Source organism: Pocillopora damicornis, chromosome 2 (assembly GCF_964200805.1).
Source record: "Pocillopora damicornis chromosome 2, jaPocDami1.2, whole genome shotgun sequence".
NCBI classification, from domain to species: Eukaryota; Metazoa; Cnidaria; class Anthozoa; order Scleractinia; family Pocilloporidae; genus Pocillopora; species Pocillopora damicornis.
In genome coordinates, this window is record NC_142671.1 from 23,435,288 (window position 1) to 23,462,694 (window position 27,407).

Consider the following 27,407-nt stretch of genomic DNA (forward strand, 5'->3'; position numbering starts at 1 on the left):
CTGAATAGACTTCTTTAAGAGTGCTCAAACCATTCTTGCCCATTTAGTCTGTGGCTGTAAATGTTCAAACTACATTGTACACCTTTTAACTTTTTAGTTTGGAATTTACTATCTATAAATCGAAAAAATAAAAAATAAAAAAAACCGAAACCTTTTCAAACCATCGGCCCAAAAGGAAATGTTGCTCAAGCGTGATCAAAGCGGGCGTGAGAAATGAGGCGGACCAGCGCTCTTCCGCACCGCTCGCCAACGCTTTGCAGGGAAAAACTCTCCTGGGAGAGTTAGAAGAAGTAGAGACGATTTGTTTAGTTTGAGTTTGATCTTGTTTTGCCCCCGGCGGTTGTCTTGAACTGCACTTATAACAATTGAAAAACCAAACAAACAATCGGGTCAGGCACTTACCAGAACCTTCATCGAATATTCTACGGAAGCGAGGCACCATGCTACCTTTTAAATTGCGTGGGAACTGACTGAATTAATTCCGTTTGCCGCGGAACTGCCCATATGCACGTGTTGCAGAAAATGCATGCGCTAGCACACGTCATTGCTGCTCATATAAGCCGTAGGCCCTCACTCAGTGAACTTCAAATCAGCGTTAGTTCAGAGCAGTTCAAACTGGATAACATTTTTTATAGTTGGTAAGGAGCATAACTCGGCCATCGGTAAGTAACTAAAAGCTTTTTGTGTTCAAAAATACATCCTAGCCTGTTTCGTCGATCGTACTTTTGTGAGTTATTTTTAGTTACATTTAATAGTAGTTCACTATTAACCGATTTTATTCCTTTTGTCCTCGCAATACTTTCATCAGACTTAAGAACCATTATCCAGTTAAGTTTAACGATTGAAAGCAATTAATTTGGGACATTTATTCCTGCAAGTACATGTATATAAAAGTTTAAGCTCAGAGAGCACGAAATAAATTATTGTTTGTGCTTTTGTCTTGTGCTCTCAAGTTTTCATAACTTCTTCATGTTTCATACCTCTGGTTAAACATGAAGAAGTTATAATTAAAATCATGATATTATAATTACCTTCCTGTTGACATAGGCGTAAAGCGCCGAACAACAAACAAAACAATATTCTCCCGAAATGATCGGCCGCTCAAAATATTGTTGTTCATGTTGTGTCTATTCTCGTTGATGGTGTTAGACGAAGCACACCTACAATTAATCATCGCTATTATCTGTGTTTTTACACCCAATATTTTTATTCACACTTTTCTGTTGACGAAGCAGGATTCTGATGATATACCCCTCGGTCTGTTTGAAGATCTCAAAGTCCTTTGGACGAAAATGCTTTGCATCCGGGCGTATTAGTAAAAGCGCAACTCTTGAAGTACACGTGAAAAGAATTAACGACAAAAAACGAAAAACCTAATCTTAAAAAGTTTTCCTTTTTCGCACAATATTTAGATTTTCATTTTGTCCTTTCAAATCGTTTTCCGCGAGCGCAATATTACACAGGGTGCACTCTCCAACTATCGGTCTGATCAAAATGGCCGCATCCGTTTTTACATCGATATCTTAAATGTTCGTCAGCGGCAGTACTTAGGCCATACCTAGAATGTATTGTTTGCCATCGTCTTTCCTGTTGTGAAAGAAGGTCGATCGGTCGACCTAGAAGTGAGGAAGAAGAGAGAACTGATCGAGGCGATCTGAGCGAGAGTTTTGTGAATTTAACTGACAATTCATTGCCTTTTGTAAATCAAAGCCTTTGTTTCGTGGTATTACCGTTCACTTTGTAAAACTTAGCATTTCGCCGAAATTTCGTGATCGCCTCAGCATGTTCGTTCTTTTCCGAAATTGATACTAAGAAATCAGGCTTTCATCGCAACTCGATGAATGGTAATGACATTTCGATCTGCTCATCCCGCAGGGTCGGCCGGGGGGGTAGTGGAATACCAATATACCCGAAAAAAAATCGACAAAATACCCCAAATTCCTCCAAATATACCCAAAAATAATCGAAGCTTTGAATACTTTATACCTGAAATTCAAAGAAAGTGATATACTGAATACCCATATTTAAGCTGCAATATACCGTATACCCGATTTAAAACGCCCCTGAATACCGAATACCCAAAAACCCTGGCCGACCCTGATCCCGGATTCCTGTGTTTCGAGTTCTATATATATCAGTTTAGGCAAATTCTAAGTATGACTCAATCTTTGTCCAATCAACTATCAAACCATTTTTACTGACATGCCCCCACAAATAGGGAAATAGAGTAGCTACTTTAATTGGATAAACTACACAACATCCAGCGATGAGAAACTTGGAAAAAATTTTTAGGCACTTCTCACAGCTATTCACTACTTTCTTCCTTTTTTCTTTGCAGAATCCTTGCCTACAGTTTTTAATTCATTGTTAGCCAACGAGATAATCAAATCAGTTTCAAACCTCATTTGATACACACCACACCTTAGGACTTCAACATTCAGACTAACCTTTGCTTGTAATGTTACTCTTTTTTGCCAGAAATATGCAGGCCACAACCATCTTAGGTTTCTTGTTGTCAACTCTCCTTACCTTATGTTGGGCGGACGTATATCTCCACTTTCCTGGAGGTAGCAACAACAGATTAAACGGGAATGGTGTCAACGTCAGGAATCCCAACAGACTGTTTGACTCTCAGGTGGGTGTTTTGAAGGACAGCCTCATCATTTATATGGCGGATGGAATTTAAACATGTCGTTAAATAAGTATTCAGTCATTTACGAACGAAATATAACCTAAAGCGGGAAATGTTCATCGCTTGACTTAAAACTTTTCTTCCTTAAAATCTCAGTACGTTATCCAGCTCATGGCATAAAAAGAGACAAACTAATCACGCCATGTACGAATGTATTGATTATTTGGTACATTTTGTTTGTAGAACAATGGCAAAGCCGGTTACAATGTCGGAGACAGCGGAATCAACGCTACCAAAAACGAGATACCGGAAACGAGGCAGCGTCCATTGGTAAGGCATATTTGGATAATTTTACTTCCCTTCTCTTTCTGTTTCATTTTCACTCTTGGTTCCACGGAAAGAATCGACATGTTTACTAGCTGAATCGCCATAATGATAAGGGGTAAGTTTCTAAAGAAACTGTGGTTCTGGGTCGGTGGGGGAGGGGGTGCGGGTAAAAGCTGAGGTTTCGAGTGTCAGCCCTTTGTCATTCGCTCTGACAATCGTAAATAACTATCAGCCCGCGCAAATATCACTTTAGCCCATAATTCCAAAATGTATTCGCTTTCATGCCACTTCCTGAACGTATCATGCTCTTCTTCACTCGAAGGAATTTTTCATGAGCGGCTGTGAAGAGGATGCAAAAACCGAGGTTGAAATTATGTGGACAAACCAACATGGAACGGGACCAAAGAGTGAAGATATAGTGGAATCACAAATCATCCTGCAATACATGTGTCAACCGTATCCTCAAGGAAACGTAACTGATATCAACGAAGATTTCCAGTTGTATACCATCCGTAATGGTGCACAACGTACTACACAAAGGTTCTCGGTCTCGATGCAAGAATCGCGTGTGATAGAGAAAGACCGCGGGCTACACGAGCCTTTAGCATACTACAGATCCTATCGACACAGAGACGGAAACAAAGGTGGCATATTCTATGAGAGTAAACATTCTAACAATCTCATTTCCAACTTTTTCCGTAAATAATAAATGTCAGTCTCCCTTCAGCCGAGAATTCAAACATTCTCAGCTCCATTTCGCAGCAATACTAGTTTGAGGTTTGAAAATCCAATTGAGCCTAGAAACCTGGAGAGGACACTGTTTAAAGTTCCAAAAGTAGTTATAGTTTAATATTAAGTAATTGTTCCTTTTACGGGAACAAAGAACCTACTAAACCTAAGTTATTTATCATTAATCAATTGCGTCTTTTCCTAGCTAATCCCATTTCATATCCTCCTATAACTGCCTCATTTTTTACTGTTTCTCTTCTGTTGCGCAAGGTTGTATACTGCATAGCAAGGCTCTAACTACCAGCGTGACGCTGAGGGTTTTTGTTAGCTAAGCTATATCTTTCACAATGATATCCTTTTTTGACTTTTTCGCAATCATTTCACAGGTTTGTTTACCGCTGATCAAAACCTGAAAGGTGACAGTGCAATTTACACCAGGCAGAACGCAAATGGGAAGAGAAGGGGATTTGAAGTGCCAGAGGAACGTGATTACTATCCCTACTGGGGCCCCACCCCCTGGAAGGACATTGCTATCATGGTCAGTGACAAAACCACAAAAGGAGTGATAAGGGAATATGTTAACAGTGCAAATTATGGTGACAAGGGTAAGTTTGACAAAGACTTCTCCTCATAAGAGTCCTCGATAGCTGCACAAGTGCATGCTGTAGAAAGACGCTCTTTGGTTTACTTTCAGGGTTGTGCATCATAAAGAATGGTGTCCGAAAACATCTATGTCCAAGAATACCTCCACTCAACAGACGAAACGCAGAATGTGTGGCCAGGTTCATTACACAGGCTTCGTGCGAACAGGCAGGAGGAAGGTGGACCATAGTAAAAACAAACTTTAAAGAGAAATCCTCTGGCGCCAAGTCTTGCGCCAACATCAAGACCGTCAAGGGCGTGGCGTATGATCCTCATCTGATAACACAGGGTACTGACGAGATCGAGCAAGATCTTGTTCCGGCAGACCCCCCTGAGGTTTTAGACGCACCATCCACAGTTGTGAATCACAATGGCATGAACATGGACGGGAAGTTCTCTTCATACAAATGGAAGATTCCTCATTTTCCCTCCAACACTATTCAGCGATGCGTGTTGAGAATCAGGTGACGAGGGCCAAGGTTATAGTCTTATGTTTAGATCTGTTACAAGACCGAATACGAATTTTGAGAACAAGCATGAAGATATGATTATGAGCGCACCCATTGCAACCTGGAAAAATGGTCAAATCGATGTCACTGACGAAAATTAATGAAGGCTCACGGAAAAATCTTGAATAACTCTTAAAATAAAATAAAATTGTTTATTTTATTTTCCTTTGGTTTAACCTCCAAGCAACACTAAAATGGTCCTTTAGATTACCAAAATGAGAGACAGCTGCAAATGATATCCATTTAAAGAAACCCTTCACTTTCAAACGCCAACGCTACACCGCTTAATGACCTCCCTCGATTGTTACTTTACCTACATCCATCCTTGACTTGTTATTTGGATATGTGTGGGACTTTGTTTTATCTTTTGGCATTATATTTATTCCCCCCAAAAATGTGTTTTTATAACCTTTCAATAACGTTAACTGTGTCTTCCTGGTAAAATTGACAGATATAACATCACGACAAAAGATGTACCGAGGAATTTTGATGCTTCAAATAACAATGAGTGAGTATAAAGGAATAATGAAACTGATGAGGATAATGGCTGAGAATTTCCACCCCACCAGAGAATACTCTGATTTCATATTGTCGAATTGATAATGTTTTTATTTGTTCGTTTGTTTGTTTCTTTTTTGTGGTTCAAGTTTACTAGCATTATTGACGGTTAATTGTAACAATCCTGCATTTCCCACGGTCGAACGCTCGGCGGTTTATTCCTGGTCATGTGACGGTTAACCCCATTCAGGACCCCCCTCTAAGCCATGCGTAAACTGTGATGAAAATATTTTAAAACAGGAAAATATAATTGTGAGAAACGATTGCTTTTTTAGCGTCAAAAATGACCCTTCAACACTTGCTGTTAACGGCAAAACCAAGCTTCAACTGGCCTTGAACACAGCTCAACTGGGTCGAACATTCCAGGACAGATCGCATGTAATCATCATCAAGCCAAGAAAGTTGTTACCAAGACGATTCCAGAATTCCAAAATCTACTACATCGGAGGAATGGGAAAGAGAGGAAACATCGTTCAGACTTATCCAGCCATGGAATATCGCTTCACCCCTGAACGTATCAATGTTACAACAAATGATGTCTTGTGCTTCGCTTGGTCAGGTGAGTCGGTGACGATCTGTCATATTCTCTGAACTGAAACTTGTGAACTTATTATCAGAGGGAGAAGGTTTCTTAAGAAATTGTGGTGCTGCGTCACTGGGGGTATTGCAAAGTAATTTGACTTGAAATTAAGGGATCCTCGCAGCTAAGAACACTACTGAAACGAGTAGTTGTAAATTGGACCTGAAAAAAAGACCAGCTCCCAGTTGGCTTGTTAGCTCAATTGGTAGAGCGCTCCACCGGTATCGCAGAGGTCATGGGTTCAAATCCCGTACGGGCCTGAAATTTTCATCTCTCCACCGCAGTGCAAATGTATGAATTTTCATAATTTGACTTATCAACTAGTTTGGCTACCACAGAGTGTTTCTAGGGCTGAGGAAACCTTAGAAACTCACTACGGTGGCCAAATTACATTTTCAACTCAGTTGATAAAAATCAATTTAACTTATTGTTAGACCAGCTTAAATGCTGAAAAGGGAATATTTCAGTCGATTTCTTCCCCGTGCGATGTTATCCTCGGCATAAGGGAAGCAACCAAATATTAGTTTAGAAAGATAGAAAAATAAAAATGAGGGAGAAGTTTTATTCGGATCGTTAAGTCCATAAACTTGAAAGTTCGGGGTAAATTAATTAAAGTGCATAAAAACCACAAACTAGTTACGTAACAAGCTAGTTAAAGGCGTTTTCTGAAAACATACAATGGAAAATGTGAAGCTTGCGAATTAAGTGATCTGAAGAAATTTCCTGACGTATCAACTAACTACTGGGTATGGAAATGTGACCTTAAAGATTCTTCCAAATAGAAAAACAATCAAACAAACACAAACAAATCCCATCATAATATGAAAAATTCGAATCAATGGCAGTATCGAACAACAACGCACCTTCCCCTTTCCTAATCAAAAATTAGCCCTAACTTGTTATCAGTTGACTGTTGTTAGGGGAGGGGTAGGTGCGCAATTATTTATTACATTGATCCAAATATTTTCGATAATAAGACTAAAACGTCACATTTTAGAGATACATCCTGGCATCAAAATTTTGTGGTTGTTAATTTTGCACTCTAACTGAAGTGGATTTTCCTTGGTCTCCCAATGTAAGTTCCTTCAAGTTAACCATCTCATGAAATAACACGTTACAGGGGTATACTGAGCCTAATGAAAGTTCCCGGGGAATTAAAGTAGACAGGAAGTTTGGGTTGGTTTTCAGCTTAGTTTTGTCACTTTTCTCAGTGCTTTCAGCGGTAGGGATTACCTTTTCAGGAAATAACCTAGCTAAATTAGTATTTTTTTTTTCAGGTTCCAATGATAATCGAAATAACGTGGCAGGAGAAGGGCAGAGAGGTTAGTTGCTTCGAAGGGATTTACTCGTCTGCTCTATATTATGCCTTCATAGACCACCACATAACTATGAACGTTAATTCTACACTGATGAAAATTTTTTCAATTCAATAGTGCACTTGCTACCCACAACACGGCTCTTTTTTCAATTTCAAGGAGATAGCCGGGATGGTTTTTTATAAAACAGTGATGTCATCGGGACGAAATTTTTGGTGTTCGAGTTGTCATGAACGAGTTAGTAATTATTTTTAAAACATTCTAAACCAGTAGCGGGTTTTTTGCGGTAAATCTAACTATGGACGGCACGACTGACTTTTTCAGGACGAATCCGTTAACCGGAATAGCTGCAGAAATTCTAGATAGAAAATAAAACAAAATAAAAACTAAAAACAGCAAAAACCAGATTAAAATCATCCTCTTCCCCAGCGACTGAACATTTCCCTCTTGCATTCTCTAAATTCTCCCAGGATCAGACAGAACAAACGTGTGCTGGATAAAGGAAGGATGCCAGTCTCTCACACCAAAGGTTTGTACGAGCCTGCCTCTTGAAGTAGTTGAACAGGCTGATAAGTTTTCTGCTGACAAGTTGAATCTTCACCTCAATACTGGATGTTACAGCGGAAACGAAAAAAATCTGCAAGCTCAACTGAACAACGCCCCAGCTTCTTGCAACCCGCCTTGCTTCCGCATCAAGAGGCCTGGGACGTACTGTTACATGGGCACGCGCAATAACAACTTCTCCAACCGCCGTCACATAGGACAGATCACCGTTACTTAATGTAGTTCGTTGTGGTAACTGGAGCTAACATTGTTGGGAATCATTTTTCCTACATAGTAGTGAATTTTTTTTGATTTCATTTAACAGTATTTCCCTTAATTTCCTTGTTTTCCTTTTGACAATGGTTGCTTACAAGTAATCGGTTGTATGTCGATCCTCACAGATTACATACGCGTTTGCATTTCCTAAAAAGAACGCTTTCGTTTAGTAGTATTATAATTATAACTGTAAAGTATTTTTTACCAGGATGGGATACTGAAGCAGTAAGCACTTCAATTTCTGTGTTCTCTACTTATCTAATGCTATAAAAAGGGAAAACAGCAATTGGTGTACATTCTTAACAAAGTTATATAACGAGTAACAAAATGCAGCTAAGGCTATAAAAGATGAAGAGAAATAAAGGTCAAATAACCGGAAAGCCAGACCAACTTCGTTGGAGCTTCAAAAGATAGTTGTTTCCGGAAAATCTCCCGAGCTGGTAACTTTTCTCGTGAACCTACAGCTAACAGGAACACTAAAAATCCAATTTCCCATGAGAATTCAAACCACAAACATTCCGGTTTTGCATTCGAAGTTCTCCTTGCCCCCAAACTTGGTCAGAGAGACAGATATTTTTGTTGCACTTGCCTCATATGAGTCCAAGTGTTTTGAAACACTGAATTGTCTTTATTACTAACCAACTGCTAATTTCCAAAAGGGGGCTTCAAGTTAGCTGTACCCATGTCGCTTACTACGAGACAACAAAAATGCCGCGGTCGTGTCTTCTAGCTGTGCTCAAATGTCGTGGAGTTTTGGCATCATTCTACACTTTCCAAAATACTTCAGCCAAAGTTTTACAGCGATGGTGATATAACGATGCGTGCGTTGCTTCTGCTGGACTTCTAGTCCTGCCAGTGCCTTGAAATCAATTTCATGACGATTCGACAATCATCCGATCACATTTTCACTCTATATTTGTGTGATCTATCTTATTTTTCCGATGATTCGGATGCGCTCACTTCATTTGAGAAAACTTTCAATTTTTAAAAAGGAGTTAGAATTGCAGAAGTTTCAGAGTCGACAAAAGAAGAACTAATAAGCTTAACCAAAACCTTATGAAACACTGTCTTTAATTTCTGTACTTCTCGCTTCCTCTTGAATCTTAGCGATATGCTCCCCTGTAGAGCTCGCTTGGAAGGTCAATCGTCGAGTATGGTACCCTGTCACGTTCTCTCTTATCTTCTTTAAAATTTATTAATGACGCTCTTCCCGAAAAATAAACCACACAGTAATTCCCGGTCCAGATTGATATAAAAAGTGAGTTCTCAATGAAGTACACTTAAATGTTAAAATGTTTATTTATGAGTTTCTTCATACTCTCAAACAAGCGCACGAGCCAAGTTTTAAATATAAAAATTTTACTATTAACCAGACTAATGATCAAACTCTCGGATGTGCCATTTTTTATTTCAGAGAAATGTTTTCATCTTCCTAGAACCGAAAATTTATTTTTTAAATCCGGAAAACACAAAGCTGTGAATGTTAGCACCAACGATTTTTTTCCGAGTCTGTTATTTCGGGATGAAATTAAATTACGTTGTTTATCTAATTTTGACGAAATACCACGAGCGGAAAAGAAATCAAACAACATCTCAGGAAAAAAACATATTTTGTACTGAAAACGGAAAGTACATACACATGTTGCTTTTGATAAATCTTTGTTGGAAGTTTTTCTGAATCATCTATAGATTATCTTGCTGTTTGAACATATTGCCTTAAATGTATACAGAGGAAATAATACTTAAGAAGGGAGCGTTCTCACTGTATAAACATATATCACACGTTTGCGCTTTGTTTACTTGACGAAGAGGTGCGTCTGTTTAACGTTTTAGAACTTTGCAATCCTTGATTTATTCAGGTGTCTGTTTCTCAGGTGGAACAAAAATTCGTTTGTTACGCTGGGAACAAACAGTGTCGAGGCTACAGAAAACATGGAACAAATAATTACTTTGCAAAGGTATAGAAGGTGTTTCTCTATTCGAGTTTAGGCCACAATACTAAGGTTTAGTTGAGGTGCACGAATACTGAAAACCAGCGAAGCTGCGATTGAACGTAAGTGTTTTGTTAATTTTTTTTTAACAATAGTGTATTAATAAGAAGGTCTTGCATTTAGATTTCCTTTTGGTTTGTGGTTTTCTCTCGTGGACGAATCCTATTACTGTTTCTGCAGTTGTCGTTTTTTTTTCTTTACGAATATCCCATTTAAGGTGATCTACCGGACCTAAAGAACATTTCCATTCCCTGTGGTAGTGGGGAGTCCTTGATCCCGAGTTACATTGCTTATCTATAATTGTGAGTGAAGAAACCACTCGAAAAATAACTGGATGTCTTTGAAAATACTTGAATGAACGAAGTCACAAGTTTAATTGGTCTAATGTAGTTTGCTTCATTAAGGATGTCATTATACTGCGTAGACTTTGTTTGTGAAATTCTCTTTGAGCCTATCAACATAACGTACTAGCACACTGGACGGGGCTAAAAAACCAAAATCTTAACTTAACTGCTTTTTTTCTTTCGTCAGGAATATGCGGGCCATATTCACCTTCGGTTTTTTTTTGTCAACCCTCGTTTATTTCTGTTCGAGTGATATGTACCTTCATTTCCCCCATGGAAGCAACAACAGATTGAACGGGAACCAGGCAAATGTGAGGAATGCTAACAGGCTTTTCAACTCTCAGGTGGGTGTATTCGAATCAATTATTTACATATTGAACAGCTCGCTATACATGTGGATTAAAAATTGAAAAAAAGAACTTGTTTTTAAAGCACCATACCAGTGATTTCTAATGCTTCACATGCTTGGAAAGTAACACAGCTTTGTTTTAATCCTTGTACTCCTTGGCCAGAGCTAATTAAAATCGATCTCATGCCAAACTCTTGCGAATGTTTCCAACAGACAAATTTCTCAATTTGAATGTTTCATCTTTATTAACAATAAATTCTCTGGACCAATTAATAAGAAAATGAAAACATACACACACAGTCGTTTGCCGGAAGTTCTGTATAGTGTTGCTCCTATAATCTTATTCCATTTCTTTATTACTCTTTTTTAGAACAATGGTAAAGCCGGTTACAACGTTGGTGACAGTGGAAGTAACAATCCAGGAGAAAACATAAAAGAAACAAGGCAGCTTCCATTGGTTGGATATATTTGATAACTTTTTCTTTAAAGCATATTCTTTAGACTCTATAGGATCAGACTGAATTCAGCCTTAACAATGTTAGAAAATTAAAAAATGCCCTTCCGAAAAATAAAACCGGTCTGTTACCATGACGAAATTGTTATCTTCACATGCATGTGAAGATATAAATACGTGCAGTGCGCGTGGTGAAGAAATCACGTTTCCGAGCCGGAAAAATTCTGATATAACACTAGCTTTTCTTTTTTCTTCAACCGAAGGAATTTTTCATGAGTGGCTGTGAAGAGGATGCAAAAACTGAGGTTGAAATTATGTGGACAAACCAACATGGAACGGGACCAAAGAGTGAAGATGTAGTGGAAACACAAGTCATACTGCAATACATGTGTCAACCTTTTCCACAAGGAAAAGTTACGGATATAAACTCGGACTTTCAGCTACATACCATTCGCAATGGCGGGAACCGCTTAACTCAACCGTTCAACCCCAATCAAGCAGAAAATCGCTTGATCAAAAAAGACCGCGGATTGCATGAACCGAAGGAATATTATCACGCTTATATCCGCAGGGACAGAAACAAAGGTAAAATGTAACTTCAATAAGTAGTTCAACAAGAAAGTTCCTTTCACAAACATGCACCGTTCAGATAAAGATTTGAATCTGAGGTCGATCAAACTTTGATAAGGGGCCAGTCACTGGAGGATTTTTGTAACGTCACGATTAAATTTGCCTAATCCCCCCCCGAGGCCTCGTAATATTCTTATGACCCCCACCCCCCCTTCCCCCGTTACTAGCATCAATTCCCCCCCATAGCGACGACAGGTCCCCCCTCCGTTCCCCCTGTGATAACTGTTTTGTGACTTTCTATCATCCGCCGGTCCAGTTATATTTTTACTCTTACAGTTGTAAATTTCAATAACACTGCACTTTGTTCCAAAAGAGGATGTCTCAGAATAAAACTTTATCTGGGACTAGTATGTCCAGCGGAGCCCTAGAGGAGGGGGGCAAAAAATTGTTTAAGTCCAACATTCGGTAACGCTTCCGAAGGGCTTCTAAATAATTTTAAACTATAATCATTTTGCATGGCAAGGCTCTAACTACCAGCGTGACGCTTAGGGTTTTTGTTAGCTAAGCTATATCTTTCACAATGATATCCTTCTTTGACTTTTTCGCAACCATTTCACAGGTTTATTTACCGCTGATCAGAACCTAAACGGTGACAGTGCAATTTACACTAGACAGAACGCAAATGGCCAGAGAAGGGGACTGGAAGTGCCAGAGGAACGTGATTACTATCCCTACTGGGGCCCCACCCCCTGGAAGGACATTGCTATCATGGTCAGTGACCGAGCTACAGAAGGAGTGATGAAAAAGTATTTCAACAGTCCTAACTATGGCGACAAGGGTAAGTTGTCTCTTATAACTAAACACCATAACTGTACCAGTAAGAGAAATGGCGTTCTTTTGTTTACCATCAGGATTGTGCATTGTGGGGAATAATCAACCTGGGAACAAACCTTGTCCAAGAATACCTCCCCGTAACAGGCCAAGCGCGGAATGTGTGGCCAAGTACATTACAAAGGAGTCGTGTGAACAGGCGGGAGGAAAGTGGACTATAGTAAAAACAAACTTTAAAGAAAAATCCTCTGGCGCCAAGTCTTGCGCCAACATTAAGACCGTCAAAGGCGTGGCGTATGAGCCTCATCTGATAACACAGGGTACTGGAGAGGGCGAGCAAGATCTTGTTCTGGCAGACCCCCCTGAGGTGATATACGCACCATCCACAGTTGTGAATCACAATGGCATGAACATGGACGGGAAGTTCTCTTCATACAAATGGAAGATTCCTCATTTTCCCTCCAACACTATTCAGCGATGCGTGTTGAGAATCAGGTGAGGGAAGCCAAGATTATAGGTGGGGGTTTAATTAGCCCATTGTAAATGATTTAATAGTCGAAAACAAATCGTTTACATTTTATAATGTAAATGGTAGCGAAATTATAAAATTTCCATTTGTCAAACCTTTCTCAAATGCACGTAAAATTACCTTTTAACCATTTTTTTACCTATTGGGTGGCGTTTGAGCAACATACTATGCTGTAGATCATTGACGGTACAGTTTAGCAAACATTGTTTTAAGCTAGAGAAGGAAGACTGACTCGAGAAGGCCATCGTATGTTGTCGTGAGGCCGCTTGCATTAAATCACCCCAGAAATTTTTGTAAACCATTATTTGTGCGCGTCTCCCCTTTACATGTGTTAGTGTCGCCATTCGGATTAGCGTCAGAGGCAGATCAAATACAAAGTGTTTATTTTACTTTTTTCATTTTGTCTCCCACTAAATAATGATCTGTTTTCCTGTTCCTGTATCTACGACTTATTATTATTATTTAATAACTGACAGATACAACATCACAACAAGCGATGTACCAAGGCGTTTTGATGCTTCAAACAATGATGAGTAAGTGAAGATGAGTACTAAGCGTTTTCACCGACGCGGTTTGAATTTATTGGAACGAACGAAAGTATTTACGTAGGAAAATAGTTTTAGTGTCGAAGAACATTTGATTGTTTTAATATATGCACCAATATCTGGCTGCCATGAGGTCATGTGAAAACGCCCTGTCACGTTGAGGACATTATCTGACGACTTTCTTATTATTGATTTTTCAGGTGCAATCTTTACTTTTCAAAACTTAGACTATCTTAACAAACAGGCCACGGGAGGTATTTAAGGACAAATACAAACTGTCACCGTGTTGGGCGAATGAAGTTAGAATACGTAGCTTAGCAAGTGCAATCCTTATGAAAGAAAAAGTTTTAAATAAGTCTATAAGAGACTTAAACTCTTTTTGACATCTGGAATCAAATTTCTGACCCTAAATTGGTGATATGAAAGTGAGGTTAAGAAACAGCAGTAAAATCGTGAAAAATTATTGCCTTTTTAGCGTAAAGAATAATCCCACAACACTTGCTGTTAACGGCAAAACCAAGCTTCAACTGGCCTTGAACACCGCTCAACTGGGTCGTACATTCCAGGACAGAACACAAGTAATCTACCTCAAGCCAAGAAGCTCTTTGCCCCAACGATTCAAGAATTCCAAAATCTTCTACATCGGAGGAATGGGAAAGAGAGGAAACATCGTTCAGGCTTATCCAGCCATGGAATATCGATTCACCCCTGAACGTATCACTGTTTCTAGAAATGATGTCTTGTGCTTTGCTTGGTCAGGTGAGACTGTTTGAAATAACATAGTTATGGGCGGTGACAGTTACGCCTTCAACTAAAACATATACATTTAAACCAACAAGCCTTGTCCAGAAACGCAATATTTCCCGTTGTAAGGTTACATAAGCCACGTCATGGTTACTTGCCTTACTTTCTGCCATGTTAATTTCAGTACAAGGGAAATCACCAAAAAAAACAGATTTTTAAGATAGAAAAACATTGTAAATGAAAAATTAAACTTCACCGATTGACATGGATTACAAATGGAGGGCTTAGAAAATTTAGCGAAAACTTTTCAAGATGCGAAAAAGCAGTAGTGGTGTACCTCCTTTGATTCGTCTTCTAAGACGTGCTTATGATTACAGAGTCAAAAGAACATTTTAATGTATATCAAGAGATATTCTCTTTTGTGCATCTTGAACGTTCAAAAATAAGACTAACTTCACTCAATATTCATTATCAGGGTCAGAAAGTTAATTTTTCGTTGTCGTTCTTTTCTTCAGGCTCCAACAATAATCCGAACAATGCTGGCGAAGGACAAGCAAGTGAGTAGTTTCGATAAAATACATTTACTAGCGCTAAATAAAACACGAAATATTCTTGCTATGAACAAAACATTTGGATGTCTTTCAATATCAGCTCCAAACTTGCTGCATACCCCCAAAACTCGATATACGCACGTCAAGGTGAGAGGAAATACAGAGATAAGAAATGGATAAAATTATTCTCCTGTCAGCGCCCGGAAATTTTCATCCTATAAAAATTTTTGTATCTTTTCAGGATCAGATAGAACAAATGTGTGCTGGGTAAAGGAAGGATGTCAATCTCTTAAACCAAAAGCTTGTACGAGCCTGCCTCTTGAAGTAGTTGAACAGGCTGATAAGTTTTCTGCGGACAAGTTGAATCTTCACCTCAACACTGGATGCGGTGACGAAAACAATCTGCAGGCTCAACTGAACAACGCCCCAGCCTCTTGTAACCCGCCTTGCTTCCGCATCACGAAGCCCGGGACATACTGTTACATGGGCACGCGCAATAATAACTTCTCCAACCGCCGTCACATAGGACAGATCACCGTTACTTAATGTAGTTCGCTGTGGTAACTGGAGCAAATACTGTTGGAGATCAGTTTTCCTACATTGTAGTGAATTGTTTATGATTCCATTAAACAGTATTTCTATTAATTTCCCTGTTTGCCCTTTGATAATGGCTGTATACAAGGAATCGGTTGCATGTCGATCGTTTGACGTTTTGCAGTAAGACTCACAATCAGATTACAGATGACACGTGAAAGAGATAACAAAAGACATCATTTGCATGTCATAACAAGAACGCTTTTGTTCGGCATTATTAAAAAACACCTCAAAAATATCCTTCATCATGAAGGTCAAAACGCTGAAAACTCTGATCAACATCATCATTGCAGCTTTAAAAGATGGTTGAGACACCTACCGATCTACCGACCTACCTACCGAGCCGGTAATTTAATCTCGGAGATCTGCAGTTAATTGGAGCAACAGAATTCCGACTTCCTGGGAGGTTTCAGTCCACAAAAATGTATACTACGCTATCGAAACTCCCCCCACCCCCCCCCCCAAAAAAAAACACATAGCAGAATCAAAGAGAGAGATCTTTGTTTTAGCTGCTTCATACGAACCTGAATGTCCTGAAAAGCTTAAAAGCATATCGTAATACCACATTCTAAGGGATGCGTACTATTTCTACATACAGACTCAAACAAACTTTCTAATCTGCCATAAGTGAATGTATCGCGGGAGAGTAACAGCAATGTAAAAAAAAAAAGAAAGAAAGAAAACTAAATTAATTCGAATACTATCCATCAGAGGAAAAAGTCTTTTTTTTTTTTCACTCTCCCCCTTCGCGCGTGACTCGCATTTGGCGCTCGCCTCGCGCTTCCATCCTTTTGACTGAAGAACACAAAAAAATTAATGTCTGTTTGTGCTATACCATGCCCACCCTTCAAATCAAAGGCGAGATCATGCAAGCCATTTTTAGCTTATGTTATTAAGCTGAAGAAAAAAAAATTGGGTGATACAAGACTCGAGCAACTACTCAAGAAATCTAAATACTCACTCTAGGAGTTTTCGCCATCATAACGATTTCCTTGGCAACCCAATACTTCATCAATACTTTATACTCTTATAACATACTTAAGAACTAGAGAAGAACGTTACAACTACATTAAAGAAAAGAGAACCTTTCGTACGTTTTCTGTGGCAAATAAAATCGGCCATCTTTCTCAAACCAATGTTCTCTCTGTACCTCTGAATTGTAAGCTCAATTGTAAGCAAAAAGGCTAAGCTTGAGTGTCATTTTTTTCTTCTTCTCTAATGAGATTGTGTCAATGTGTCAATGTGCTTTGTGTTTGTGAAGATAGGGGAGTGTGCATAAGGTGTAACTTCTCTTTTTTTTCTTGTAATGTAAAGCAAGTATGAATAAGTAACAAAAAAAACCACTTCTAAATAGGGAACAAAGATTATTATTATGAGCATATTGCAAAAACATAAGAATATAAGTACTTAACAGTAGGAAGAACACTGTGACTGTCGGTACTTTAAGTAACCTGTATTGTTATATTGAAAAAGGCAAGTTTGCATAGGAGGAAAACAGAAACACTCTGAGAGTTTTTGCCAGCATAATAATTTTCTCGGCAACCACTTACATATCAAACTTTGGCTAAGTTTTGTGGGCTCAATTTTTACCAGATGGTAATTTTACTGAGCGTGAAAACTGAAAAGAATAGTAACAGCGACCTAACAACTTTTCGAGTGAAAGCTCACTGCAACTGTTGTCCGTAGACGAAGAGAGCGAGTTAAAAGGTGAGAAGTGTCCTGAAATGTTGGCCTCTTGCAATATGTTACTGAACCGTGTGTATAAAACTCAAATTAATTATATCCTTCCCTTAGTCGTTTATCTCTTCCGATCTATTCATTTTTTTCCTAAGTTAGGAAGAATGAGGCGAGCCATCGTGTATGGGACTTTATGCGGTGATCTCTATGGGGAATATTTTTGACGGTTGACAGACAAATTTTTTTCGATTTCTGAGGTTGGCTGTTAAATTATAGTGCATTTGGGCTATTAGGAAGATGTTTCCTTTTTGCATGAGTTAGAATCAGTATAAATCTTTAAATTCTTTAAATATATGACTTATGAATTATATTTGAACTTAATCAATTTTTCATTGACTAAGTGGAGTGAAACGTAGTTCAAAGACCTCTAGCAATAATTAATTATTAGTTTCAAACCATATCATAGTTCCCTTTACTTCATGTGCAAACAACATTTGCAGAACTTTGCAGCGATGATTCTTCTGGCCGTTAACGTAGTATAAGAAAGTTAATATTCTATGTATACAGGAATCTTATCCCGCTATAGGCAGAACAAAATCTGTTGCTCACTCCTCCCTCCTTCTTTTTCTCCTGATTTTTCTCTCCCCCAAAAGTATTTGTCCATGCAATATTTACTTAAATCATTGGCATGTGCTCCAAATAAGGGTTGTTGTCTGCATCTGTTCAATTTGGCGATCAAAATAACCGCTGCATATAAGGTCGTTTTTTGAATCGTGTCAGTTTGCTGACAGGTCACTCAACAGAAGTGCTTTCCTTGGACTTTTGACACCCATCTTAGTGACGTGGCTAAAACTGCAAAGGCAACCGCACAAAACTTTCCCCTCTTGGAAACCTCTGTCTTGAAAAATTGTCAGTGATGGTCAAAATTCCATCAAATCGACTGACTCGAAAGGTATAGCGAGCGAATATTATGAGTGATAACGCTGAGTAAAGTACATGGCTACTTTCTTTGCGACTGCCTCAAAATCTAAGCATACTGTAGAATGTTGAAAGATTCATGTTGAAGTTGAGAAACAGTATAGAGGTAGTTTTTCGCTTGGGTATTGAGGATACTTGACCAATCTATGTATCCAGCAGGTTCTCTGTTCTCCATATGAGCGTTATCAGACTATCAGTCTCTTATAACTCTTACACAATGCTGGTTTAACAAATTGTTGTGTAGTTTGTGATACGGCTCCTTAGGAGCCATTTGTGTTGGGAGATTCTTTCAGGCCTATGCCTTCTATTTACTTGAGCGACAGTATACTTCGTGTGATTATCAAGGTTAGTGTCTTTTTAAGCACTTGATCTGGATGGATATCTTGCACAGCTGTTCCTCATTGCACGTCATTCCGAAGCTGTCACACACTAGACCGATATGCTTCAAAAATTTCATTGTACTTGAAAGCCCAGTTCAAAGTTTCACCTACCCAGTTCCAGTGTCTATCACAATAAGTGTTCACTAGGAACACAACCATTTTCTTTTTTTTACAATCATTGTCCAGAGCGCGAACAAAATTAGAGCAGCGGAGAACTTAACGAACGTGAATACAAGCATAAGCGGGTGTCAACAGGGTTTAATGGTAAGTTATGACACTGCCTAAAATCAAACCACCAAAAAGGATATACATATTCAAACAGTCAACAGTTAAAAGCGCAGCTCACTATTAACCGCCGAGCGGTTTCAGTGATCTTTCAGATCTCATTTAGCCTACCCTCTTGCCACGAACAGTTCTAAATCTCGAAGAATCTTGCATGAGAATGGCAAACCAGTGTCCAAGTATTAAAATATATTTTAATTACTACCTTACAATCATTTGATTGATTTTGGCATAAACTGGCAGTTTGAAGATACATGTACTTTAATATTTAACGTGTAAACTCTACTATTTAAAGAATGGCTCCTTCCAAGCGGTGCCGCGTCATGCCCCCTTCGAGTAAATCACATGGTGAGATCATGTCGAGAGTCCTGAAAGCCGTCGTTCGCTTTTATGATTAAGCAGAAGTTACGATTTGGGCGAAAAAAGACTATAGAAACTACTGAAGAAAACCGAAAGCGCACTCCGGGAGTTTTTTCGGCAACGTAGTGATTTCCGTGGCAACCTAATACTCCATCATTACTTTAGACGATCTCTGAAACTTATATATTATATAGGGAAGAACGTTACAGCTACACCAAAGAAATGAGAACCTTTATTACGTTCTCTGAGGTAAACAAGAAAACACCTTGTTCTCCTTTTAGTACTGGGTATCTCAAATTACTGGTTCCCTCTCAAACCAATGATGCATCTGTAACACTGAATTGTCAGCTAAATTGTAAGCTAAAAAGCTAAGCGTGAGTGTAATTTTTTCTTTGTCTTTAGTAAAAGTTGTATGCATGTGTCAATATGCTTTTTATGGATGTGAGAGTGTGCGCGAGGTGTAAATTTTCTTCTTTTCTCTTATTGTAAAGCAAATATGAACAAGTTACAAAAAAAATCAATTCTAATCAAAGGACAATAATCATGATTATAAGATTATATTAAAAAACATAAGCAATATAAGTGCTTAACAGTAAGAAGAACATTTTGACTGTCAGTAGTGTAAATAGCCTGTATTGTTAAAAAAAAAAAAAGACTCGAGTTTGTATTGAAGAAAACAAACAGCACTCTGGGAGTTTTTGCTAACATAGTGATTTCCTCGGCAACAATTTGATTACCAAATTGTGGCTCAGTTTATTTGATCTCAAGGTGGTAATATAACTGAGTGGTAGAACTGATAATTTCAGTAGAGCGAACTAAGCTACCACAACTGTTGTCTGTGAACGGAGAGAGCGAAATAAACGGTAAGACGTGTTCTGAAATACTGATCTCTTGCAATATGTTACCGAGTCGTGAGTATTAATCAATCAATTAAGAAGCCAGTATAAGCTATAAAATCATGTTATGAAATTAATTAAAATCTTTCCTAAGCCAGTTTAGTTTCCTTTTCTTGTTTTTTTCCAAGTCAGGTAGCAGACAAGCGCTTGCGTAAGGGGCGTTATACGAGAGTCTCAAAAAGAGTAGCTTTAACCGCGGGTTTGGGCTTTTGACGGTTGACTTTCCAATCAGTATGATGCGATTTCTTCCCTAAATGTATGAATTATAATTATGTTCGGACAAATTCAGTGTTTCACTGACCAAGTGGAGTAAATCCGTATTAGTTTCGAACAAGATCTTAGTTCCCTTTTGCTATGATAGTACAAAAAAAAAAGTATGCAGAACTTTGCGATAGTGAATATTCTGGCCCTTAACGTAATATAGGAAAATTGACATTCTGAGTGAAAACAAGAACTTAACGGAGAAACAGACAAAGTAGGCTAATATACTGAGTAATAACTTGAACAGAGGCATAAGTTCATTTTAGGTGATTTGCCAGAACTGAACAACTTTTCTAGCCCGTTGTGAATTTGTATGAGAGTCCTTGATTTCGATTTTGGTTTGTTTGATTACATTTCTTATCCACGACGCTAACTGAAGAAGTAAACTTACTTTGTTAAATGTAGCTTGCTTAATTGAGGCAGTGATAGTTCTTTATGGAATTTGTCTGCGACATTCGAAACAGGATTTGGCTTATGTAATAGATAAGGGAACACTTAGATGAGGGTCACAATGGCGTTCATCGTTAGCCATAAAACAGCCACAAAATTTAGCCTTCAGGCGTAAAAATTGTCAATTTTTAGTCGGGACAGTCGCAGAAAAAAAGTTCACCGTACAAAAAAATTCTGGTGACCACATTGGAAAGATACTAACTGTTAGCCGTTAATTGGCCAGAATTTTTACCGTTAGCCGTAAAAGTCATCACCCCATCGAGACCCTCTTAAATTGAATAAATACTGCAAGATGCACCAGAACTGAGCAATAAAAAAAGTGGATGAAGGTTTTATAGGATCAGTTTCAGTGATTTTTATCCACCTTTCATTTATTATACTTTTACTGACATCTTTTTCTCTAATTTTTAACCTATTGTTAAAGTGAAAATCCTTAACTTGATGATTTTAAAATAGCATCTTAGAAGTTGATAAAGCCATCATCTTAGTTAGAGCGGTTATTTTCATTCGTCAGAAATATGCAGATCATATTGACCTTTGGTTTCGCGTTGTCAACGTTCTTATATCTCTGTTGGGCGGATGTATATCTTCATTTTCCTCCTGGAAGCAACAATAGATTGAACGGGAACAAGGAAAACGTGGACAAAGATGACAGGCTTTTCGACTCTCAGGTGGGTGTCACGAAGCATGCAATTGATGTCGTATACTGCGCATGCTTGTAGATAACCGACTCCGCTACTTAAACTGGATTCAAACGTCCCGTGGAAACATTTCCCTTTTGATCAGGCATGATTACTGATCACTACACTATGCATGCATACACACACACACACACACACACACACACACACACACACACACACACACACACACACATATATATATATATATATATATATACATCCGTTGTCAAAAACGTTGCAATTTGAAAATGTGCATTAAATATATTTACCTTTTGTTTTCTCATCAAAAGGAGACACTATATATATATATATATATATATTTATATGTATCATTTATATAGCATATATAGAGTATAAATATATATATATCATATATATAGATATATTATCTTTATTTTTATTCTAATTATTCATTTTGTCATATTATTTGTGGTTTTTGTCTTTGAAGGATTATTTTTCGAAGATCTATTCTAGCAACTAAGCCAATCTGTAAATTCAAGATACAATGAAGTTGCATAGCTTTACTTTAGCAGACTGAGACCCCTCGACCAGAAATAATTAACATAAAACTTCTCCAAATAATTTCGAAATATTTCCATCAGTCAGATAATAAGATCAGACAGAATTCTCAATCAGAGGAAGTCATCTTTATTTAAAAATTTAAATTGAAATAAAATATACACACTCAGTCGCTTGCTGGAACTATTGTTTGGTGTTGTTCCCTATTATCTTAATCAGTTCTTTATTATCCTCTTTTAGAACAATGGTAAGGGCGGTTACAACGTTGGAGACAGTGGAACTGGCACTACCGGGAACAAAATACCGAAAGACAGGCAGCTTCCATTGGTTGGATATATTTTCAATTTAATGCATAATCTTAAGACTCTTATCCTCATTAGAGTAATCAGCCTGTTTTGCCGCCAACTCATCATATACATTGATATATATTTATGACCAAGTGCCAATCATGTCCTACACAGCAGTTGATCCTGACACTGCGTTAGAAGTTTCCATGGTTTTGCAAGCATATTTAGAGAAACCATAAGCGAAATCAAAATACATTACAAGTAATGATCAACAAAGAAAACAAACGGCATTAGGAGCTGCTGCATTCGAAGTTAAATAAGCAATTTCATAGAAATGGCGTCAAAATCGTGCCCTAGATTGGGCAGTGGCACACAATGTTCAAATCCATGCCAGGCGTGATAAGCAATTATTGGATGAGGTCGAACATGATATCATGAATTATCAAAACCGAGGTCTGAGTTAAAACCGCGGTGAAGATATCCTGTTTTTTAGCCAGGAATATTAAAACATATTAGCAAATAAACTAAGGTATTATACAAAGATTTCCATCACTGAAAAAAGCCGAAACAACACACGTGAAAAAATACGATATTTTTTCACGTCTGTTTGATATCGCCAATCAGCTGCTGAAAGCGTCACTTGGTCAGGATGAAAACTTTGTATATTGAAAATCACGCCCATTGTTGTTTTAGTAACGATTCAACGCACTTTTTCATCTTGAGCTTTAGTGCAAACGCATCTTACGATTCTTATTCAGGGACTGTCGATCCCGGCCTTATATTTTCATTCATGAGTAAAGTCGTGACTTTTCTTGTCAGTAAAGGGCTGGTGTGTTTATACGATAAACAAAATAATACATGGTTGCTTGTAGATATGAAATTTCTGTTCTAGTGTTCAACTCGACATCTTACTCGTTCTATGCGCTCACTCGTAGGCTATCAAGTGGAACACTCGAAGAGAAATTCCATATCCACGTGCGCCCATGTGTTATTCTCTAATTAATTTTTTTTTCTCGCCAAATAGTTCATAAATAGGTCCTTTTTTTCTTGAACCAAAGGAATTTTTCATGAGCGGCAGTAAAGGGAATGCAAAAACTGAGGTTGAAATTATGTGGACAAATCAACATGGAACCGGAAAAGAGAGTGCAGATATAGTGGAATCACAAATCATCCTGCAATACATGTGTCAAGAAGTTACGGAGTCTAATTATAAGTATCCCAACATTCGAAATGGTGAAGAACGGGACAAGCAAAATTTCAATGCCGGCTCACAGGAAAATAATGAAGTGAAAATGGAACGCGGATTGCATGAGCCCTTAGAGTACTACAGAACCTATCAGCGCAGAGAAAGAAACAAAGGTGGCATTTTCTATTAGAGTCAATATTCCTCTCAACTCACTTCTCACTTTTTCCGATTAAGTTTTAATTACACTTTAACAAAGAATTCAAACATTTCTAGCCTCAGATATTGCATTTCACAGATTTGTTTACCGCTAATCAAGACCTAAAAGGTAACAGTGCAATTTACACCAGGCAGAACCCAGATGGGAAGAGAAGGGGATTTGAAGTACCAGAGGAACGTGATTACTATCCTTACTGGGGCCCCACCCCCTGGAAGGACATTGCTATCTTGGTCAGTGACAGCACTACAAAAAGTGCTATGCGGGATCATGTGAAGAGAGACTACGGAAAAAAATGTAAGTTTTTCAAATACTTCCCCTCATAAGAGTCCACGATTGTATGTTGAAAAATGACGCTCTTTGGTTAACTTTCAGGGTTGTGCATTATAGATGATGGTGTCGCAAAAACTCTCTGTCCAAAAGTGCCTCAAAAGAACAAACGAAACGCAAAATGTGTGGCCAGGTTCATTACACAGGATTCGTGCCCAGGCGCAGGAGGAAGTTGGACCCAAGTACAAACAAACTTCATAGAAAAGTTCGGATCTAAGGACAAGGATGTGGCGTATGAGCCTCATCTGATAACACAGGGTACTGGAGAGGGCCAGCAAGGTCTTGTACTGGCAGACCCCCCTGAGGTTTTAGACGCACCATCCACAGTTGTGAATCACAATGGCATGAACATGGACGGGAAGTTCTCCTCATACAAATGGAAGATTCCTCACTTTCCTTCAAACACTCCACAACGATGCGTGTTGAGAATCAGGTGAGAAAAGTCAAGTTTAAATTTTTTTATTTAGATCTGTTACGAGATCCGAATACGAATTTTGAAACAAGTATGGTAGATGTGATCATTAATTTAATTTGAGTTCCTCCATTGCAACCTGGTAAAATGGTTAAATCGAGGTAACAAACGCAGATTAAGGAAGGCTCACGGAAAATAAACCATGATTTTGAATAGGTCTCCTAGCATTCATATGCCCCTCCCTTCCATTCCCAACCATATGCAAGAAAGGTGCGTATTAGTCTGGTTTTCATGCAACACTTAAGCGATCCTTTATACCAACAAAACAGGAGGCGTTTCCAAATCGTCTCTAAAGTAATTTGAAATCCTGGTGCTAAGCAAATTGCGGGGTGACCTCCTTCGACTATTGCTTCCTCTGCATCCATCCTGAACTTGTTACTCTGACCTGTGTGGAAGAAGGCCTGAATCTTAAGTTTTCTGTTTTCTCTTCGGTCATTATAATTTTTTTCCTACATTTTCATTACATTTTCATATAATTAACTGTGACATGCTGGTTTAAATTGACAGATATAACATCACAACAAAAGATGTACCGAGGACGTTTACTGTTTCAAATAACGATGGGTGAGTAAACAGGAGGACTGGTTATGCTTTTTTGTTTACTTGTTTCCTTGTTTTTGTTTTGTTTTGTTTTGTTTTTGTTTGTTTGTTTTATTTTGAGCCACCTTCGCAAACTTTATGCATCAATTAATAAAGGGTTAAGTATACCTTGTCGATATTAGGTTGTATTAAGACTTTATTGAATGGGTGTAAAATAATCAGTCAGTGTTATGGCTTCTATTAGTTAAGTGGTCAAGGGGGGGACTATGGAAAATTAAATGCCAATTAACTGCCAATGAGAGGGGATCATAAGAATATCACCGAGCCTTATGGGTAATTTTATTACGACACATCCAAGTGAGGTTAAGGAACAGCAGTAAAATCGTGAAACATTATTGCCTTTTTAGCGAAGAGAATAATCCCAAAACACTTGCTGTTGACGGCAAAACCAAACTTCAACTAGCCTTGAACACCGCTCAACTGGGTCGTACATTCCAGGACAGATCACATGTAATCCACCTCAAGCCAAGAAGCTCTTTGCTTCAAAAATTCCAGAATTCCAAAATCTTCTACATCGGAGGAATGGGAAAGAGAGGAAACATCGTTCAGACTTACCCAGCCATGGAATATCGCTTTACCCCTGAAAGTATCACTGTTTCTAGAAATGATGTCTTGTGCTTCGCTTGGTCAGGTGAGTCTGTTTGCAGTAACGTAGTTACCGTGGAGCGGAATGTTTTGTGTTTTAAGGTTTGATACTGAAGTCACGTCATGGTAATTTATCTAGATTTCTGACATAAAAACCTCAGCACGAGGGAAACCGCAAAAAATTTTTCTGAAATGTAAAAACAGTGGAGATGGAAAATTAAAATTCACAGATTGTTACGAATTACAAATGGAGGACTTAAGAAGTTTAGGCGAATTTTTTCAAAATGCTCAAAGACCGTAACCATAGCTACTATGATACATATTATAATACGTGCGCTAGAGTCCAGAGTAAAATGAGAATATTTATGCAAGTGAATTGGAGTGGTGAGGCAGCTAAGTCGTATGTTGAAGGCCTCAAAGGTAGGAAAATCAGCCAAAGCATTCTCTCAAGCCATCATCGAACTTTGAAGTTATAGACTCAGCACTGAATTCATTAGCGAAAAGAAATCCATCATTTTCCACATAAATTATTTATCGTCAAATTCGGACAGAATTAGCTCAACTTCACTCAATAATCATAATTACAGTCAGAGAGTTAATTTTTCGTTTCCAATCCCTTCTTCAGGTTCCAACGATAATCCAGATAATGAGGGCCAAGGGAAAAAAAGTGAGTAATTTTGATGAAAATTTGCTCCATGGAGATTAAGCATTAATGTGAATAGAAAGTAAACATAATTACAATCGAATCGGTATTTAGCGGTCACCCACGGGGAATAGTGAGGTGACCGTTAACTACAGGTTCCACAGAACAGGTGTTCGACTGTATGCGTTCTTGTGGGATAAAAAAAAATGTTGTCTTGCTTAGATCTGAACCTGCAAAGTGTACATTTCATTCCTTTAAAGAATCTTAATTGAACACTGAAAACCCAAAGCTTCATTGATTCTCTTTGGGATGGTCAATGAAATAAAACAATTCTCTCTGTCAGCACCCGGACATTTCATCTTAAAGAAATTTTTGTATCTTTTCAGGATCAGACAGAACAAACGTGTGCTGGGTAAAGGAAGGATGCCAATCACTTAAACCAAAGGCTTGTACGAGCCTGCCTCTTGAAGTAGTTGAACAGGCTGATAAGTTTTCTGCGGACAAGTTGAATCTTCACCTCAACACTGGATGCTACAGCGGTAACCTAAATAAACTGAATGTTCAACTGGACAACGCCCCAGCCTCCTGCAACCCGCCTTGCTTCCGCATCACGAAGTCTGGGACATACTGTTACATGAGCACGCGCAATAACAACTTCTCCAACCGCCGTCACATGGGACAGATTACCGTTAATTAAAGTAGTTCGGTAACTGGGGGTAAGACTGTTAGGAATCAGCTTTCCTACATCGTAGGGAATGGTTTTCCCAGCTTATTTTTCTTGATTGCCTTTAGATAGTTGATTGGGATTATTACAGCTAATACTGTTGGGTATCAGTTTTTTCTACCATATCAGGGCTAAAATAACAGCTGTTAAACGGAGAATGTCTATTCTAGAATAAGTTTTGTCCGGTGAACTCCTTTGGTCTGATTGAAATTTTTTTTACGGTTGTTAACGCATATGAAGAAGAATTTCATGAATTAGTTGTCAGT

The 27,407-nt window shown here is 38.4% G+C and overlaps 3 protein-coding genes across 3 annotated transcripts; all 3 read left to right on the forward strand.

Annotated features, from left to right (window-relative positions):
- The first annotated feature begins 483 nt into the window (after positions 1-483).
- On the forward strand, positions 484-8,492 carry LOC113665515 (protein DD3-3). Its single transcript, XM_027181260.2, has 10 exons — positions 484-662; positions 2,479-2,635; positions 2,876-2,962; positions 3,282-3,603; positions 4,075-4,293; positions 4,383-4,794; positions 5,291-5,347; positions 5,673-5,956; positions 7,255-7,299; positions 7,764-8,492. The coding sequence occupies exons 2-10, from the start codon at positions 2,483-2,485 to the stop codon at positions 8,072-8,074; spliced, it is 1,890 nt and encodes a 629-aa protein (XP_027037061.2). The 5' UTR covers positions 484-662; positions 2,479-2,482; the 3' UTR covers positions 8,075-8,492.
- A 1,612-nt stretch (positions 8,493-10,104) lies between these two features.
- Positions 10,105-15,665, forward strand: LOC113665613 (protein DD3-3). The gene is made up of 10 exons (XM_027181362.2): positions 10,105-10,165; positions 10,635-10,791; positions 11,167-11,253; positions 11,514-11,835; positions 12,440-12,658; positions 12,732-13,146; positions 13,657-13,713; positions 14,201-14,484; positions 14,985-15,026; positions 15,262-15,665. Exons 2-10 carry the CDS (start codon positions 10,639-10,641, stop codon positions 15,564-15,566), a joined length of 1,884 nt encoding a protein of 627 aa, XP_027037163.2. The 5' UTR covers positions 10,105-10,165; positions 10,635-10,638; the 3' UTR covers positions 15,567-15,665.
- A 5,751-nt stretch (positions 15,666-21,416) lies between these two features.
- On the forward strand, positions 21,417-27,164 carry LOC113668037 (protein DD3-3-like). The gene is made up of 9 exons (XM_027184260.2): positions 21,417-21,569; positions 22,341-22,427; positions 23,446-23,746; positions 23,869-24,084; positions 24,163-24,550; positions 25,097-25,153; positions 25,537-25,820; positions 26,400-26,441; positions 26,804-27,164. The coding sequence occupies exons 1-9, from the start codon at positions 21,417-21,419 to the stop codon at positions 27,112-27,114; spliced, it is 1,839 nt and encodes a 612-aa protein (XP_027040061.2). The 3' UTR covers positions 27,115-27,164.
- Positions 27,165-27,407: the final 243 nt, after the last annotated feature.